Here is an 18,782-nt window from a genome sequence, read left to right as displayed (position 1 = left end):
CATGTAAGTTTTCCAGGTAATCTAGGTAATCTCTAAGGTCCCTTCTGATTCTAAATCCTGCGTTGCTTGGATTTCTATTATTGGTCAGTCATTTCTGACTCTCTGTGATCCCATTTGGGCTTTTTTTGGTAAAGATACTGGGTAGTTTGCCATTTCCATATTGCCTTTAAAAGAAATAAGAAATCCATGATAGTGAAAAATTTGTACACTCATTGAGATGGATTCTCACTTGTAAATATATTCACATTTTGTACAAATATAAAGATTAGTGAAGTTGGGGTAGGGATGAGGAAAAGTGGAAAGAATTAGAAAAAAAAGGAGAGGGAAGTTTTGTAGAGGTAATCTATATCTGCTGATTTTCTAATACTCTTCTGGACTACTTGATTTCAGATTTCATACTTCAGAATGAGGACTGAGTCACAAGTTTTATTTTGAAATTATGGCAGTATAACACAATGATAAGAGGCTATGTGAGAAGTCCTGTGATCAGGGTTAATATTAGACCTTTCAAATATTATAGTTCCTTTTTACTTTTAACTAAACACAAAAGGTGATTCATTGGATTTGATGCTGGGCCTGGAATCACAAAGATCTGTGTTATAATCTGACCTCAGAAACTAACTTTGTGACCTTGTGCAAGTCATGACCTCTGTTGTTTCATTCCACTGAAGAAGGAAACACAACCAGTATCTTTGCCAAGAAAACTCCATGGACCATTAACTGAACAAAAACAAACATAATTTCATAATAAATAGTTTTTCGTAAAACTAACTACTAAAATAGATGATTATTCCCTTTCCCTTCGCTACCCCTAAAATTAATCTCTTCTCACCCCAAATCCTTCATATGGCCCAGATGATTAATTTTTTAAAAAATTCTACAGTAATTCATGAGAATCAGCTACTAAAAAGTTTGCAATTTGCACAAATGGAGGGAGTTCCTACATTGATATGATCCTGAATCCTTGGAATATAAAAATATTTCCCAGGGGACTGGGCCTGGCCCTGTGATTTCATTGGCCATAGGAAACTCCCATCCTAAGAAATTCTACTAATACAAGTTGTCACCTTCTCTGCAACTTAAAGAGCTAGAGAGTTACCTAAAATATTAAGATTATGTTACTTTTTCAGGAGACACACATCTAGTATGTATCAGAAGTGGGTTCTTCCTGGCTCCAAGTTATTCTAGCCCACTGTGCAGTACTACTTCTCATATTGTATTTATCACATTGCTTTCAAACACAATGTAGCAGCAGGAAAGTATCATGAAATATTTATCCTCAGATATATGGAAACAGCAAGACCTTCCTTCCTCAAATCTTTTAGTGCTAATTTACTACAATGTATTCAGAGCATTTGCTTTTTATAAACAATTTTTTAAAAAGTAAAGTCTACCCAGATTTGTAGTATTTAGGTTTTTTCTTTTTAAGCTGAACTTTTTCCTATATTGTAGCAATAGGCTTCCATTTTTATTTATTTATTTATTTATTTTTATTTTTTATTAATTTTATTTGATCTACATATTTTTTTGACAGTACATATGCATGGGTAATTTTTTTTTTACAACATTATCCCTTGTACTCACTTTTTTTCCGAATTTTCCCCTCCCTCCCTCTATCCCCTCCCCTAGATGACAGACAATCCCATACATGTTAAATGTGTTACAGTATATCCTAGATACAATATATGTGTGTAAAACCAAATTTCTTGTTGCACAATAAGAATTGGATTCAGAAGGTAAAAGTAACCTGGGTAGAAAGACAATAGTGCAAACAGTTTACACTCAATTCCCAGTGTTCCTTCTCTGGGTGTAGCTGATTCTGTCCATCATTGATCAACTGGAACTGAATTAGATCATCTCTATGTTGAAGGTATCCACTTCCATCAGAATACATCCTCATACAGTATCATTGTTGAAATGTATAATGGTCTCCTGATTCTGCTCATTTCACTCAGCATCAGTTGATGTAAGTCTCTCCAAGCCTCTCTGTATTCCTCCTGTTGGTCATTTCTTACAGAGCAATAATATTCCATAACCTTCATATACCATAATTTACCCAACCATTCTCCAATTGATGGGCATCCATTCATTTTCCAGTTTCTAGATACTACAAAAAGAGCTGCCACAAACATTTTGGCACATACAGGTCCCTTTCCCTTCTTTAGTATTTCTTTGGGATATAAGCCCAGTAGTATAGGCTTTCATTTTTAATGATATAATATCATTATTTGCTATCCTTTTATTTAAAAAGAATTCTGCCTCTGGTAGGTAGCATTTGTTCCAACAGAATTTATTGGGAGTAATTGTGACGATGAGAGGAAGAAAATGTAGTTCCCAAAGGAGAAGTGATTGCCAACCCCTCTTAGAAACCTGAAAATTGCTTCTGGTAGGTTGTGCCTGCCCAGGCCTGTGCCAGTGGCCAGGCTGGATTCCCCCACATTTTGATTAAGCCCTCCTCTTTTCCTTAAGGGTGAAGGTGCCTCTTAACATCCTGTGCCAAACAGCTTGCCCTGTCTTACAAACATCCCTCACTTTGTTCTTGATGGTTTCTCATCTTTAATTACTGATCATTGCATTAACTACTAGACTGTTAGCTCCTTGGGGACAGAAACCAGGTGTCTTATCTTTGTAACTTGAGCTCCTAGCACAGTAGGCACCTGGTAGGTATTTGATGAAAAAAGATGAATTCAAATCAATTCACCTGGAGACAGACTTGTCTTTCAGTGAGATTTTATTAAGCATGGGCTATATGCCAGATTGTGTTCAGTTCAAATAATTATTAAGGACCTACTTTGTGCATGGCCAACATGTTGTATGTTAAGAATATATACACAAAAAAGAAAAATGGGCCTGGCTCTGTTGTAGGTCTCGGTGAAATCAGATATCTATATGGTTGTGGAATGCATTCTGGCATCCCATTGTGGGAAATTATTCAAAAGAGATTTACATTTCTCAGCAACAAGAGTAAGAGACAGCTTGGTGTGATGGAAATTGTGCTGGGCATGGAATCAGGGTAGAACTGAGTTCAAATCTTGCTTCTGACCCTTGGATTTTTCGTTTGTTTTTTACTCTAGGAGAGAGACCCTTTCTGAGCCTTAGTTTTTTTTTTTTTTTTTTTTTTTTTTTTTTGTTTTGTTTTGTTTTGTTTTTGTCTATAAAATGGGGCTGACCTGTTCTACAGGTTTGTTGAAGGGTACAAATGAGATGTTGATAAAGGTCAGTATCTAATGTTCTTATGTGCTGCATTTCCTCTTATAGTCTTAGAATGTTTCTAATTTCTCCTCACATCTTCTCCTAACGTCCTTATCCTTCTCTTCAAACATTTGCTCAAGTCTGGACAAGATATAAAGCTTTCCCATTCACTGTGTTTCACAGAGACAGCCAGGTGGTAGGCACAGTGGATAGAGCATTGAGTCTGGAGTTCAGGAAGACCTGCCTCCAATGCTTCCTAACTATGTGACCCTGGGCAATTCATTTAATCTCTGACTCAGTTTCATCATCTGTAAAATGGGGATAACTAGCATTGGTCTCCCATTGTGTGAGGATCAATGAGGTAGTTACAAAGTGCTATAGTAGGTGCAATTGTAAACATTTGTTTCCTTCCATGTTTGATATTTCCATAGCCCTTCTCATATATTCAAATCATATAGTACATAAAGTGTCACTTTGTCCTGCCTCAGCTCATTTCCATGAGGACAGGGACTATGACTTTTATCTCCCATAGTACCTCCACACACATGAATGATAATTACTGAATATCTTGGTATTTGTGTAGTCTAGACTCTCAAAAATTCACTGAGCATGTTTCTGCTTCCGACATGGGAATGCAGGTGAAAAAGTGGCTCTGAGTCTATTGTTTCTCCCCAGTTACAAGTTGTTTCCACACTGCGTCCCATCCTTTGGCTTCCGCCATCTGCTCTCTTTAACGGATGAAGTTGATAGCTTCAATGAAGAAGTTAAAAAGCAGAGGGTATCCAGAAACAGAGATGCTCCCGAAGGGGGCTTTGATGCAATACTCCAAGCAGCTGTATGCAAGGTAAGTTTCTTTCAGTGTCTGTGTGAGTAAAATTAAGCTCTGGGTGTGTGTGTGTGTATGTGTGTGTATGTGCATGTCTAGACTTCTATGGAGTTTTGCTTTATAGATGCAGTGTTTTCACACAAATTCCTGTGGAGTCCAGCCCATGGCCCCCTTCCACTGTTTGCATCAGAGGGTGTGCCTTTGCAAGAACCTTGAATAGGTCTGTGGCAATACACATCTGTAGGGTGATAGATTTGTGTCTCTGTCCCTGGGTGGAGTCATGAGATACTTTTTGGCCAGAAAAGTGCTGCTCAATTCATGTGCATAAGCAGCTTGTTTATTGTCTTCCAAAGGGAAGGAATTGACTTCATTTATACTGTGAAAGGGAGCTTTCTGGGATGATTTTTGGGATACCATGTTGTGACTGCAGTGTCCATGGAAAATCATCAGCTGGAAGAGAAGGAAATTAATTTCATGTTTCCTTTTTCATTTAATGCAAATTTGTCTTCTATTACTTTATAATATGAAGAGCTCTAATATGAGCTTATGGGGAGAGGAGGAAAATTCTAGCTGGAAATGATTGATGGTATATTTTGAGACAGTGTAATGTATAAACGATATTTGTTTGCTGATCATAGCTTTCCAGAAAGATTATCTAAGAAGAATTATCTAAGGTAGTATTTTCCAACTTTTGTGAGTATGGAGATTTTACTTTAACTTAAAAATATTTTGTGGACTCATGGAGTTATACTATTAGTACCATTGACCGAGAAAATAAAGAATGAAAAAAAGTTAATAGGAATTTAGTAAAGCTTTGAAGTGAATTTGTATCTTACTAATCATTGCATCTATGCAATTTGAAATATAGTTATATTATTATTATATATTATATATTATATACATATAATACATAGTATTTAGTCTACAAAAAAGGCCTGCTTAATTATGAATTTGCTCTTCTCTTACTATAACTCTTTTCTTTTCCTTCCCTTTCCAAAGTCCTTTAGCTCTTAGTCTGACAGATAAAAACCACTGATCTAATAAATAACTAGACTTGTAGAAAATAAGTGGAGGATTCCAGATTTGGACAGGGAGGCTCACTTGTTTACTAAATTTTGAGCAAAACCACCTACTTTCAGTTCATATAGTACTTGGCCACAGACAGCTTGTGGAGTAAGGCTGGACCAACAGATTTTTCATATCTTATGCCAAAAATGCCCTTTTTTCTTCCTTTATGGGTTCCTGACAAGGTGACATGCCACCCCCATTGTTGTCTTTTATTTTTTCTTTAAAAAGCAACAAGAAACAATATGAGGGCTTTATTTATATTAGGGAAGGGGGATCATCATGGTAGTGGCAGAAAAAAACTGCAGAGACATTTTCCTGTTTTTTTTGTTTTTTTTTCCTAGCCCCAAGGAGATCTTGTTGTGTTAAGTTTTATTTGATACCTTGTGGCAGATGATGGATTCCTATCTTTGTGAGGAACACTATAGATGCATACACACATACAAGTTAAGTAGTTTATTTAGAGATAGTAAGAGTGATCTTTTCCACATAATGAAGCAAGACTGACTTTATAGGACTCTTGAGGTTTTATGAGCCTAAGCAAACTGGAAGGAATCAATGGGTAACAAATGGGGCAACTAACTTTACAGGTTTTGGAAAACAATGCAAGAAACAGTTTTATGTATCTGCTATGTACAAAGCACCATACTAGGCCCTTGGGGAGTTATAGACTTTAAGACATAGTCTTCAAACTCATGGAGCATACAATCCAGTCAGGAAATCTGTTCTGTACACAAGTAATATATTTACTTTATATATTACTCTAATACCTGGTAACTACATAAGAGAGACATAAGCAAGCTGCTTTATGACAGGATAGGTTGGGAGAATATCATTAAGTTATTACAATTAGGGAAAATGAAGAACAATTTCTGAAGGCAATGTCTTCTTAGTTGGCTTTTAAAGAATAGGTTGGTCTTGGAAAGAGATCATAATGTTTTTTTGACTGGTTGCCTGATGTTAGCTTACTTAGCATTTGAAATATCTGTATATTTTAGAGTTTTATTTTCAAGGATTCTCTCTTTGCTCAGCACAATTCCAGGCCCTGGCAGGGAACATGTAGTTCAGGAAGGACATAGGACTTAAATGGATTCATTGTTCATTGTTGAAGATTAGAGCAAGAGCTAAATGACAGGACCAAACAATGACTTGTTCTCTTAATTAAAATGATTAATTTCTGGCACTAGAAATGTCTTTTTAGTTCAGTATGTCAGACCTTCAGGACTGCGCTTAATACATCCAGATAGGTAAGCATATTTCTTATTTTCAAAGGTCACTAGAGAAAGAGATGCTATAGGTTCCATGAAAGGCAATTATGTCTTAGTGACAGTGGCTACATCAGTGATTGGGAAGATTTTTCAAATTTATATGACCCTCTAGAATCTGTTGAAGTTAAATTTTTCTTTCCTTAATAAATGTTGTAAAATTGGATACTTTAAAAGTCAATTAGTACAGAAAATGTACCTCTCCTCCTGGACAGATATGTGGTTAAGGAGCAGTGAATATGGAACAAACTGGGTTGATTTGTGTTTGTTAGTTTTGGTGAATAGCTTTTCTTTCTCCCCACCCCCACCCCTCCCTTTAAAATTCTTTGTCATAAGGGATTGCTCATGGAATAGGAAAATTGAGGGAAGTTTTTGGAAATGAAAGTGGTATAAAAACAAATGCTGCCAATTAAAAAAAATAACAATTACTTAAAGTGAGGCAATCAGTAGGCAAGGAGTTTCTCTATTTTTGTAGCTTTCCTTTCAAATGAGATAATGTATGTAAAGCACTTTGCAAAGTTTCCAACACTATATAAATGCTAGCTGTTATTATTGTCATTATTATTGCTGTCACTGTTTCTGAAAGCCTCTGTTTGAGCAAATGGTTTTCTTTACTGTACTTTGATCCACTTCCATTTTATTCCTAGCTATTTATTTCAGAAGTTTTCAATAGATTGTTGAACAGAATTTTTCAGTCTTCTGATTTGCCCAGAATAAAGGACCCTCCATTTCTCATTTATTTGACTAGACTGAATGCTCCCAGGTGATAAGAGCCTGCCAGCCCCTACCCCCTGTGGGAGCCTGACAAGGGCTTCACTGTGTGTAAGCAGGCAGTTTCCCCCTTCACAATGCACAATGTTTCATTAGAACCATATGCCCTTGAGATGGAAATGATAAGTATTCCTATCTCACACTGCCACAGCGAGCTCTTTGTTTGGGTTCGATACTGATGCTAGTTTAACTAAGAAAGATTTTTAGCTACATAGGATTTAAGAATGAGCAATGTTCATGTTTGGGGATTTAAATCCCATCTGTATAGTCCAACATTGATGGAGACTTCATTTATAAGGAAGAAAATTGCCTGTTTTTAGGGGATTTCCTTAAAGGCCAGTTTTAATTTTGCTTTGAATGAAGTTGAATGATTTTCTTTGCCCCCATCCCTTACAGCAGCCACTTTGCTGAGTGAGGAATTATAATAAGTCTCCAAAGCTGGAGATCCTTCTCTAACCTGTGCAGGAATTTGTCCAGATGGGATTAGACTATTCTGGGTTGGGAAATAGGTCAAATTCAGATTTTGAACCCTAGTCTTCCTGGTTCTATGGGCCTCTCTCAGAGCAAGATTGCCTTACTATTTCTGAGACTGGCACTGCAAATAGAAAGACAGCCTCAGCATAGAATAGAAGAAAATGGGCTGCATTGCCTTTGGGAAATTGGGCCATCTGTTCAGTGATCTCCAAGTGCAAGGTGCTACAAAAACAAATCCTTTTTAAAAACATCAGTTTCTACTTCTCCAATGATGCAGAATGGCTGCAAGTCTCTAAGAGAAATCCAAATTATGCCAGAGGATAATGGAAAAACCCATAATGAACTTAAGCAGGCTGCAACTTGTTACAACTGGTGAACTATGGTGTAAGAAACATTTTAAAATATATAATCAAGAACCAGTATGACCAGGTTATGGAGCTGCTTGTTCTATCCCATTAATTAAAAATGAAATAAAAGTTTTTTTTTTAAAAGATGAATATTTGTTATGTAATGAGAAGAAGAGTTTTCTCAATGCTCAAGTACTTTGCTAATAGTCCTGAAATAATAATGGAATCATGTCTTTAAAATGGGAAAGGACCTTGGAAGCTATCTAATTCTGCTCATTTCACAGACAAGGAAACTAAGGCTCAGAGAATTTAGGTAACCTGCCAAGAACTATACAGGTACTAAGTGGCATAGGTAATATTTGAATCAAGTTGTTTGGTCACTTCAGTCATGTCTGCCTCTTTGTGGATACGATTTGGGGGTTTTCTTGGCAGATACTAGAGCAGTTTGCCATTTCCTTCTCCAGCTTATTTCAAAGATAAGGAAACGGAGGCAAATAGGGTTATGTGACATGCGTAGGGTCACATAGCTGGTTGATTGGTTGTTGTCTTTTGATCTTGAAGAGGACCAAAATGATATCACTATGTTTGAGTTGAGTTACTGAGTGGCTGATGAGCCCAATACAATGTAGGAATGCTCTGTTACAAGTTGAATAAAAGTTATACTTATGAACATTTGGGGTGCTTCTCTACCTTTGTACATCTCACATTTTTTTCTGAGCTAATTCAATTCCGCTTTGCTCATAGAGCACAGCCCCTTCTTTGGTTAGAGCACACCATGTTGGGTGGTCCTGTGCCAGTGTTTTCCCATGTCATACAATCAATTCCAAAGTTCTTAAGAGAGACCTTGGGAGTGTCCTATCACTTTTCCTGATCACCTTGTGAGTGCTTGCCTTTTTTGAACTAAACTGCCAAGCATTCCAATTCTACTGCAAAGAGCACAATGTTGGACTGGCCACATTGTTCAAATGCCAAATGTATGCTTGCCAAAAGAAAAAAAAAGAATTTAACACAGCTACAAAGTGTCTGAGATCCTATTTGAACTTAGGAAGGTGAGTCCTGCTGACTTCAGGTCCATTGCTCTGTGTACTACGGTATCACCTTGCTGCCCTAAAATAACGTTGTAGATGTTGGCTCTGTTCAGCTCATTTATTGTTACCTACTATGTGCTAAATACTGGAAATGCAGACAAAAAAAATGAAAATAATCCCTGAACAATTTAGGACTTGCTTTGTGTTCCTCATTTGGTTGATTTCATTTGTTCTTTCAGTCAGAGCTCTAAAGCTGGAAGGGGTGATTTGGTTCAACTGCTTAATTTTGCAGATGAGAATGCTGAGACCCAGTGAGGTTAAGTGTCATATATGTCATAAAAATCAGAAGTAAGATTTGAATCCAGATGATAATATTAATAATAATAATGGCAACAATAATAACTAACAGATAACACTAATTATATGCCAGGCACTGTGCTAAACAGAAGGCAGTCCTCGCTCTTAAGAAGCTCACAAGTGAGCAAGGGAAGACAAAACATAGAAAGAAATTGAAGGGGTAGAGAATGATAAGATCTAGAAACATGGGAAATGAAAAAAATATTTGGTCTGGACATTAATGGAAGGCCAGAAAAGAATCTTCTACCCTCCACTCTCTCTAATCAAAAGAAAGGAGGACTGGCTCCTGGGGAAGAGTTATTGAAGAATTATGACTTCCAAGGTTAATGTGACCTAGCTGGAAGATGAGGGTGTGGGCAGCATGATGAAGCCCAGAGGAGTCCAGCCAGGTGGGAAATAAGAGAGCATTGTGTTAGTCACAGATACAGAACTTAGATAAGACATCTAAGTGGTATAGAGTGCAGAATCCAGAGGGAGAGACCCTTAGTTCAAATCAATCTTGCCTCAAATGCTTACTAGCAAGTAACTTAAAGTCCCTAAGCCTCAGTTTCTTTATCTGTAAAATGGGAATAGTAATAGCATCTACTTATGGGGTTGTTGTGAGGATAAAATAGATAATCCTAGATAACAGATAATAGATAATAGATAAGTCTAGCAAACCATGGAGTGTTCTATAAATGCCCCCTATTATTACTATTGTTATTATTACTAAGATAGTCCTTGTCTCATGGAGTTTATGGTCTGGTAGTTTATTTTTAGTGCCTAGTACAATGCCTGGCACACAATAGCTGCTTAATGAATACTTATTGATTGATTATGGGGAGCTAAACCACATTGGGAGGCAAAGTGTTAAGTGAGATCAGTATGAAGTCATTACTAATAATGAAGATGAAGGAAGTCTTTTTGGAGAATGTTACATTTTAGTCTCACCTGGTCCCCCAACCTCTCCTTCTGACACTGCCAATCCCTCTGGTACAGTCCCTTATCACCTCAATTCTAAATTATTGCAATAGCCTGCAGATGGATCAGCCTGCCTCAAGTATCTCCTTATTCCAATCCTTTCTGTATTCACTCAATAAAGTGATTTTCCTATAGGTCTGCTCTTGTCACTATTCCATATTCAATAAACTCCAGTAATTCTCTATCGCCTCCAGGAGAAAATGCAAAATGCTCTGTTTGGCTTTGAATGCCAAACTTTTGTGTCCAGTCCACTTTTACCTTTCTTGTCTTCTTACCCCCTACTCTCTAATACCTACTCTTCCATCTACTGACACTGGCTTCTTAGCTGCCCAAAGAACGAAACACTCTTATCCTCCATCTCCAGACATTTTCTCATGCCTGAAATGCTCTTTCTCTGCTTTTGAGTATTGACTTCTCTGACTTCCTTTAAAACCTAACTAAAGGGACAGCTAGGTGGTATAGAGCTAGAGCACTGGCCCTGAAGTTAGGAGGACCTGAGTTCAAAATTGACCTCAGACTCTTCCTAGCTTCTTCCCTGGGCAAGTCATTTAACCCCAACAGCCTTAGCAAAAACAACAACAATAAATCTAACAAAAATCCAACTTTCTATGGAAGGCCTTTTCCAAGCCCCTCAATTCTAGTGCCTTCTCACTATTAATTATTTTCTATTTCTACATAAAACTTGCTTTGTATGTATTTGTATGTTGTCTCCCCCATTAGGCTGTAAGCTCCTTGAAGACAGAGTATTTTGCCTTGTGCCTTTTTTTTTTTTAAACCCTAACACTTAATGCAGTACTTGTTATGTAGAAGGCATTTAATAAATGTGATCAATAATGGTCTCTAGTTCTCCTTTGGTCACAAATTCCTTCCTCTTCCACAAGTCTGAGAGGTAAACTATGTAGGGTCATTTTTTATTCTTCATTCAAAATTGGGAGCAACCTCTTTGAAAAGCATTTTATTTGGTCAACTAAAGAGCAGAGAGGAAAGAAGGGTGAGGTAGGCTTTCACTGGTTTTATCCTCCCTCTTGACATCTTGCTGATTTCATAGAGAAAAGTCTTATTGATTCCAGATTCTATAATTCTAAGTCAACTTTTAGAGTATTTTACTATGGCTTGGGAGTAGAAAATGCTTTTGTCAAGAAAATTAAGAGATGATTACGGTTTAGAGGCTTCAAAAAGGGTGGTGTTTAAAATATTTAAAAGAAGAAACTTTTAAATGTTCTGACAACAAAATCTCCATACTAATAACTCTCCCTTCTGGGACCTTGGGCTCAGGATTATGAGCATTCTTTGCCTTGTCATATCCAGGATTCAGTCCCACCACACCACTTTGTAGTCATGCCCTGGCCCAATCTTTCCTTCTCCCTCCTTCCTTTTTTAACTCTTGACTCGGGGTATAGTTTCAAATAAAGACCACTATTGCTGGAAAAGATGTAACAGTCAATTGCCTGATGGTTCCAGTCCCCTCCCTAAAGATTCCCCCTTATCATGACTCCTTTTATGTACAGGTACTTTGTGGGGTTAGTAAAGAAATGTCAAGTATAGCCCCCATCTTCCTCCAGAACTACTGGTTAAAGTTAGTGTTTATTCTGAATAAGAAGGAATGATTTATTTAAATATTTTATAAAATCAGGCTGTTTGCCCTTCTCAAGAATAACCTTTGTTAGTGAGATTTTTTTACTCTGTTAAATAAATATAAGGTATTCTGTCTTGTGGTAGAAGACAGTGTTTAGGGGTTTACATCCTCATAATTTATTTTCCCCAAGAAAATACATGTTTCTTTTGTTCCATTGTTAAGAGTCTAGCCACCAAAACCATTTCTTAAGAAGCTTAGGTGCAGAGTGTAGATGGAAGCAAAAACAACCAGAGGCTGATGAGGACATGTTTATTGTTATAAGCAGACTTGGATATGCTCCTGTGTCAGGGAAGTGGAAACTAATCACAGCAAGAATTCCAGGGATACTTAGAGCCTCAGTGTTGTTCTCCCTTGAGTGGCTTGGGAATTAACCATCTTGAGAATAGGATAAGACATCTGGAGTGGCATCCTCAGCACACTCTCCTGCCTCACTCTTTTTTACCAGCCCATCTTTTCACGCCTTGAATGAATGACTCTTGGAAGGATTTCTGTAACAGTCTGGCCTCCAAAGAGACCTTTTTGTTTGTTTGTTTTGCCAGTTTAACATCCACTGAGATCTTGTGAAAGGTTTCTTAAAATTTTTATAAAATTTCCTAAACCCTTCAAAAATAAAAGGAGCCCTTTTCAATATCACCTGTTTTCCTCTCAGACAAAATGAGACCTTGCTCAGCATTTACCCAATGAGGGTCTGAATGTTGGGTTTCTTTGGTGCCAGGAATAAACAAAGGAGAAGGAAAGTTATAACACAGGCAAAGTCCCTGTCCAAGATTGATTTTGGTCACGTGACACTCAGTGGCCACTTACAGGCAGGGATTGAAAAATTCTCTCATGAGTATAGTAGAATGGCCATTGTCTGCATTTCTTGCAGTAGAGTGAGATAAGTATAGTCTGACTATAAAATTCCTTGACTTTGCCAGGGAGAATAGCAGATCCTCCAAAATACATACAAAGATAGTTTTTAATATCTATCCTTGCAAAACTTTGTGTTTCAATTTTTTCTCCCTGCTTCCCACCTCTCCTACTCAGCAAGTAATCCAATGTAGGGTAAATGTGTGCAATTCTTCTAAACATTTCCACATTTATCATGCTGCAAAAGAAAAATTAAATCAAAAGAAAAAATGAGGAGAAAAAACGCAAGCAAGCAAGCAAGCAAACAACAACAAATGTGAAAATACTATGTTGTGATCCATATTCAGTCCCCATAGTCCTCCCTCTGGATGCAGATGCTTTCTCCATCACAAGTCTATTGGAATTGCCTTGAATCATTGTTGAAAAGAGCCAAGTTCATCAACGCTGATCATCACATAATCTTGTGGTTCCTGTGTACAAGTTTCTCTTGCTTCTACTCACTTCACTCAGCATCAGTTTGTATAAGTCTCTTGGTAGACAAATTCTAAGGCCATGGTGGGCAATGGTAGATAGCCCAACAATCCATTATATATAGTTGGAATTATGGATGCTTTGAGGAAGAAAGGATCTTAAAGTTCATTTAATCCAACCATTTCATATTATAGATGAAGAATCTGCAGCTCAGAGGGAACACCTGATCACAAATTTTAAGCTGAAAGGGGCATTAGAAGCCATTTGTCCAACCCTCTCGTTTTATAGATGTGGAAATCAATCTTAAAGAAGTCAAAATATCTTGCCCAAGGTCAAACAATTACTAAATAACAGAGCTGGGATTTGAACTCACATTCTCTGATTTTAAATCTAGCTAGATTTTAAATCTAGCACTTCTTTATGTACCATGTCTTTCCTAAAATCATTTTTCCAAAGTCCTACAGTTGAAAATTCCTGTATCCAAACTTGTCTTACTGAAAATTTTTTATGCCAAGTCCATTGGGTTTTTTTGGTTTGTTTTTGTTTTGCTGTGCCACATAGATGCACAAACAATAAGCCACAATGTAAGAGAGAAAAATAAGCCTTTAGACTTTGATCTTGTCCCTGAGATGCCAAGCTATTGACATTTTTAGTCTCATTAATGAGAATAAGAGTAATATTTATATGTTTTTTAAGAAGAAGCCAGGAAAAACCATCTTTAAAAAACCAAACTAAACCAAACCAAATAAAATGCCAAAGGGTGGGTGGGTGGGGGGAACCTGGCAATATCAAATCAAGATAGTTTAGAGATTGTGATTTGAGACTTTTACAGTGACATCTGGTGGTTTCCAGTTATTGTTGCATTTTTAAACCTTTTGAATTTGGTAATAATTAGGGCTTTTTCTTCCTTTTTTTCCCAATCCATTACATAATTTTATTTTATGTTCCCCAGAGGTTTCTAAGTAGATCTGGCCCAAGTTAAAATCTTTATAATTAATCTGAATTAGGGTTTTAGTTTCACTGCCATTTCTGGAGAAGCACAGGTACATTGAGGAAAGAGCAGGACTGGGATGTGGGAGATCCTGGAAATTGTTTTTATTGTGTCACTATCTACCTCTGTGATGTTAAGCAAGTCAATCTCTCTGGGCACGAGTTTTCCTTATCCATATAAAGAGAGAGTTAGACTAGGTTTTTGTATACTATAAACTTTGCATCTATGAAATAAAGTTTTTTGGTTCTAGTTCCAACTCCTATTCCATCTCATTTTTCCCATGCATGCATTTCTAAATACATTGATAATTCTTTGGCTCCCATCCACCTGCACATAGCTCTGTACCCATAAAGAGATGTCTTTGCTCTTCTTAAAAATTTAAGAAGGTAAATAAATATTCCATATCTTCTCTTGATTTCTGTTGTAGGAACTCTCATTCAGGAGTCATAGAATGAAGGCAAATTAATTAGCATTTTTAATATAGAATATTTTAATTTGCTTCCAGTTACATATAAATACAATTTTAAACATTCTTTTTAAAAAGACTTTTGAGTTACAAATTCTCTCCTCCCTTTGAGAAGGCAAGCAATTTAATAAAGATTATATGTATGCAATCAACAAGCATTTTATATACCTACTGAGTTCTAGGAGACAGTGTGCTAAGAGCTGGGGATTCAAAGAAAGATAAAAGAAGTCCTTTTTTTCCAGGAATTCACAATATAATGGAAAAGACAACATGCATCCCTGAGTACAAACAAGATATAGACAGGATTAATTGGAATAATCACAGAGGAAATCTCTAGCTTTAAGGGAGATTGGGAAAGACTTTTTATAGAATTGAACTTGGAAAAGACCTTAGAAGTCACCCTGTTGAACTTGTGTTCAAACAAGACTGCTACAGTTTTCACATCTCAGACCTTGTCTGAAGATCCCAAGTGATGAGGGAGACTCACTACTTCCTGTAACAGTCCCTTCCACTTTCTTCAGATAGCTTCTATTAGATCATTTTGTTTTCTCATAACAAGTCTAAATCTTCATCCCTACAACTTCTACCCATTATTGCCCCTTCTGCTCTTTGGGGCCAAGTAGAATTAATCTGATCTTTTTTCCATGGGAGAATCTTTCACATATTAAAGACTTCTTTATAGTTCCTCTCCTTTGGTCTTGTACAGACTATAGACCAGTGCTCCTCAAACTTTTTAAATGGGGGCCCTCAGACTGTTGGAGGGCCGAACTATAGTAAAAACAAAAACTCACACTCTGTTTCCACCCCTCAGCCCATTTGCCATAACCCGGTGGCTGCATAAACGTCCTCAGCGGGCCACATCTGGCCGGGAGGCCATAGTTTGAGAATCCCTGCTATAGACTATCTTAAGCTGATTCTCATATGACATGATCTCAGGTCCTCCATCATCCTGATTTCTGTCCTCAAGTGTTCTCTAGCTTATCAACTAACATGGGCATTTATTAACTCTTCCATCTCCCCTCTACATTCTATTTCACTTACCATCTTTTATCATCTGCATAGATAAGCAATTTCACATTTTCCCAGAAATTTTTGTCAAATAATGGGTTCTTATCCCCAAAGCTGGAGTAGTAGTAATAGATTCCCGTAGTCATTGATTACTGTGTCTTATGTACCTAACCTTTTCCACTTATCTACCACTTTATTTCTTAGCCAATACCAAATGGGCTTTTTTTATTATAGTTTTTTATTGACAGAACATATGCATGGGTAATTTTTCAACATTGTCCCTTGCAATCACTTCTGTTCCAACTTTTCCCTTCCTTCCCTCCACTCTTTCCCCTAGATGGCAAGCAATATCATACATGTTAAACATGTTAAAGTATATCTTAAATACAATATATATGTACATATTTGTACAGTGCTCTTGTTGCACAAGAAAAGTCACATTCAGAAGATAAAAATAACCTGGGAAGAAAAACAAAAATGCAAGTAATCCACATTTATTTCCCAGTGTTCTTTCTCTGGATGTAGCTGGTTCTGTTCATCATTGATCAATTAGAACTGAATTGGATCTTCTCATTGCTGAAGATATCCACTTCCATCAGAATATATACTCATATAGTACTGTTGTTGAAGTGTATAATGATCTCCTGGTTCTATTCATTTCACTCAGCATCAGTTGATGTAAGTCTCTCCAAGCCTCTCTGTATTCCTCCTGTTGGTCATTTCTTACAGAACAATAATATTCCATAACATTCATATACCATAATTTACCCAACCACTTTCCAATTGATGGACATCCATTCATTTTCCAGTTTCTAGCCACTACAAAAAGGGCTTCCACAAACATTTTTACACACACAGGTCCCTTTCCCTTCTTTAATATCTCCTTGGTATAAGACCAGTAGTAATTCTGCTGGATCAAAGGGTATGCACAATTTGATAACTTTTTGAGCATAGTTCCAAATTGCTCTCCAGAATGGTTGGATCTGTTCACAGCTCCACCAATAGTGCATCAGTGTCCCAGTTTCACCGCATCCCTTCCAACATTCGTCATTATCTTTTCCTATCATCTTAGCCAATCCGACAGGTGTATAGTGAAAACCAAATAGTTTTGATGATTGCCTGTTTATAGTATAGATTTAGGTCTGGTTCAGCTAGGCTATCTTCCTTTGCAATTTTTTTCATTAATTCTCTTGATATTCTCGAAACAGTTTGATATGAAAAAGATCAAAGATGTCCATGGCTCTTTAAGAGCCTGTAGTATGAAAAGACAGCAGACAAAAGCCCAAACTTCTCCAAAGCAATATTGAATTCTATTCATTAAAATATGCTGTCTTCATCAAGGTGATAATAACTCTGCGGAAGTGTTTGTTGAGGAGATATATTGTATTCACTTCTGGGTATCATACCACATTTAAGATAGATATTTACAATGTTTCCATTGGAATGTTTCCAGAGAAAAGAAAATAGTATGGTGAGAGCTATTAAAAAATCATGCAGATGAAGAAAAGTTGAAGGAACAAAGAATGTTTAATTTGGATAAGGGAAAGCTAAGGAAGACGTAATGGTCATTTTCAAAGACATGAAGAGAGCTACTAGGGATAAAGGAGATTAGATTTATTCCTCCTTATTCCAGAAGTCACAGCAAGGAATATCAGATAGAAGTTGAGACACACACACACACACACACACACACACACACACACACACAGAGAGAGAGAAAGAGAGAGAGAGAGAGAGAGACAGAGAGAGAGAGAGAGAGACAGAGACAGAGACAGAGAGAGAGACAGAGAGAGACAGAGAGAGACAGAGAGAGAGAGAGAGAGAGAGAGAGAAATAGGGAGGAAAGGGAGAAGGGGAAAAATAACTTATCTTGCTTTAATCTGAGGAAGAACTTTTTTTATAATAACTTTTTATTTCTCAAAATACATGCAGAGATAGTTTTCAATATTCACCCCTGCAAAACCTTGTGTCCAAATTTTTCTCCCTCCTTCCCCCCTATACTAGACAGTAAGTAATCCAATATAGGTTAAACATGTTCATCTAACCATATTTCTATATTTATCATGCTGCACAAGAAAAATCAGATCAAAAAGGAAAAAAAATGAGAAAGAAAAAAAACAATCAAACAATAACAGCACCAAAAAAGGTGAAAATACTATGTTGTGTACTACTTTCAGTCTCCATAGTTCTCTGTCTAGATTCAGATGACTCTTTCCATCACAAGTCTATTGCAATTGTCCTGAATCATGAGGAAGAACTTTTTAACAGATAAAATTGTGAATGGTAATGGAATCAAGATCAACCTCCTCAGATCTTGTAAGTATTCATATAGATAGTAAATACCACGCCAGTATTTAAACCCAAGTCCTCTGACTGCAGAGCAAACACCTCTTTGTTATTATTTATTATTATTTCAGATTTTAATTTTTCCCCAGTTAAAACAAATTTTTTTTATATTTATTTTTAAAACTTTGAGTTACAATACTTAGCACAGTACTTGGCACATAGGTACTTATTGATAGTTAAGGTTTCTTTTTAGTACCCAATATACTAGCATGTGATACTGATCAATTATGTTATCAAAGGGTTGAAATAGTATATTATCTTTTTAATATATTATAATAGTCTACTTGTAAATACTGTAAATGCTCATTGGGAATATTGTCCCTAGTTTTCTTTCTCTGCTTTATATCAAATATGGTATAGGAGACCATATTGGTATCAGAAAGAGATTGGAAAGATGCCTTCCTTTCTGATTAGTGAAAAGTTTTGTAATATTTGGATTGGTTGTTCTTGAATGTCTGGTGGAACCATTTATGGTATTTAATTTTCTGATACTGGATTATTTTGATAGCCTGTTTCTTCTTTTCTTAAGTGGGGTATTTTATGTTTTTGTAGGTATTCATCTAAATTCTCTAAATTATCAATCCTGTAAGCATATAATTGGGTAAAATTATTTTCAATTATTTCTTTTATTTCCTCTTCAATTGTTATAAGTGGTCATTTTTCATTTTTGATAAGAGTAATTTTTTCTTTTTAAAGAAATAAGCTATTATCTTGTTAGATTTTCTCTTAA

General features: G+C 36.5%; 1 protein-coding gene across 1 annotated transcript in view; it reads left to right on the top strand.

Moving 5' to 3' along the window:
• ITGB5 (integrin subunit beta 5) overlaps positions 1 to 18,782 on the top strand; it is a 192,069-nt gene that overhangs the window by 67,667 nt on the left and 105,620 nt on the right. Inside the window, exon 5 of the mRNA XM_074301446.1 lies at positions 3,868 to 4,036. Coding sequence (XP_074157547.1) covers positions 3,868 to 4,036 — 169 coding nt within the window. The remainder of the gene's footprint in view (positions 1 to 3,867; positions 4,037 to 18,782) is intronic.

Source organism: Sminthopsis crassicaudata, chromosome 3 (genome assembly GCF_048593235.1).
Source record: "Sminthopsis crassicaudata isolate SCR6 chromosome 3, ASM4859323v1, whole genome shotgun sequence".
Lineage (NCBI taxonomy): Eukaryota > Metazoa > Chordata > Mammalia > Dasyuromorphia > Dasyuridae > Sminthopsis > Sminthopsis crassicaudata.
This window is presented reverse-complemented; position numbering and strand designations above follow the sequence as displayed.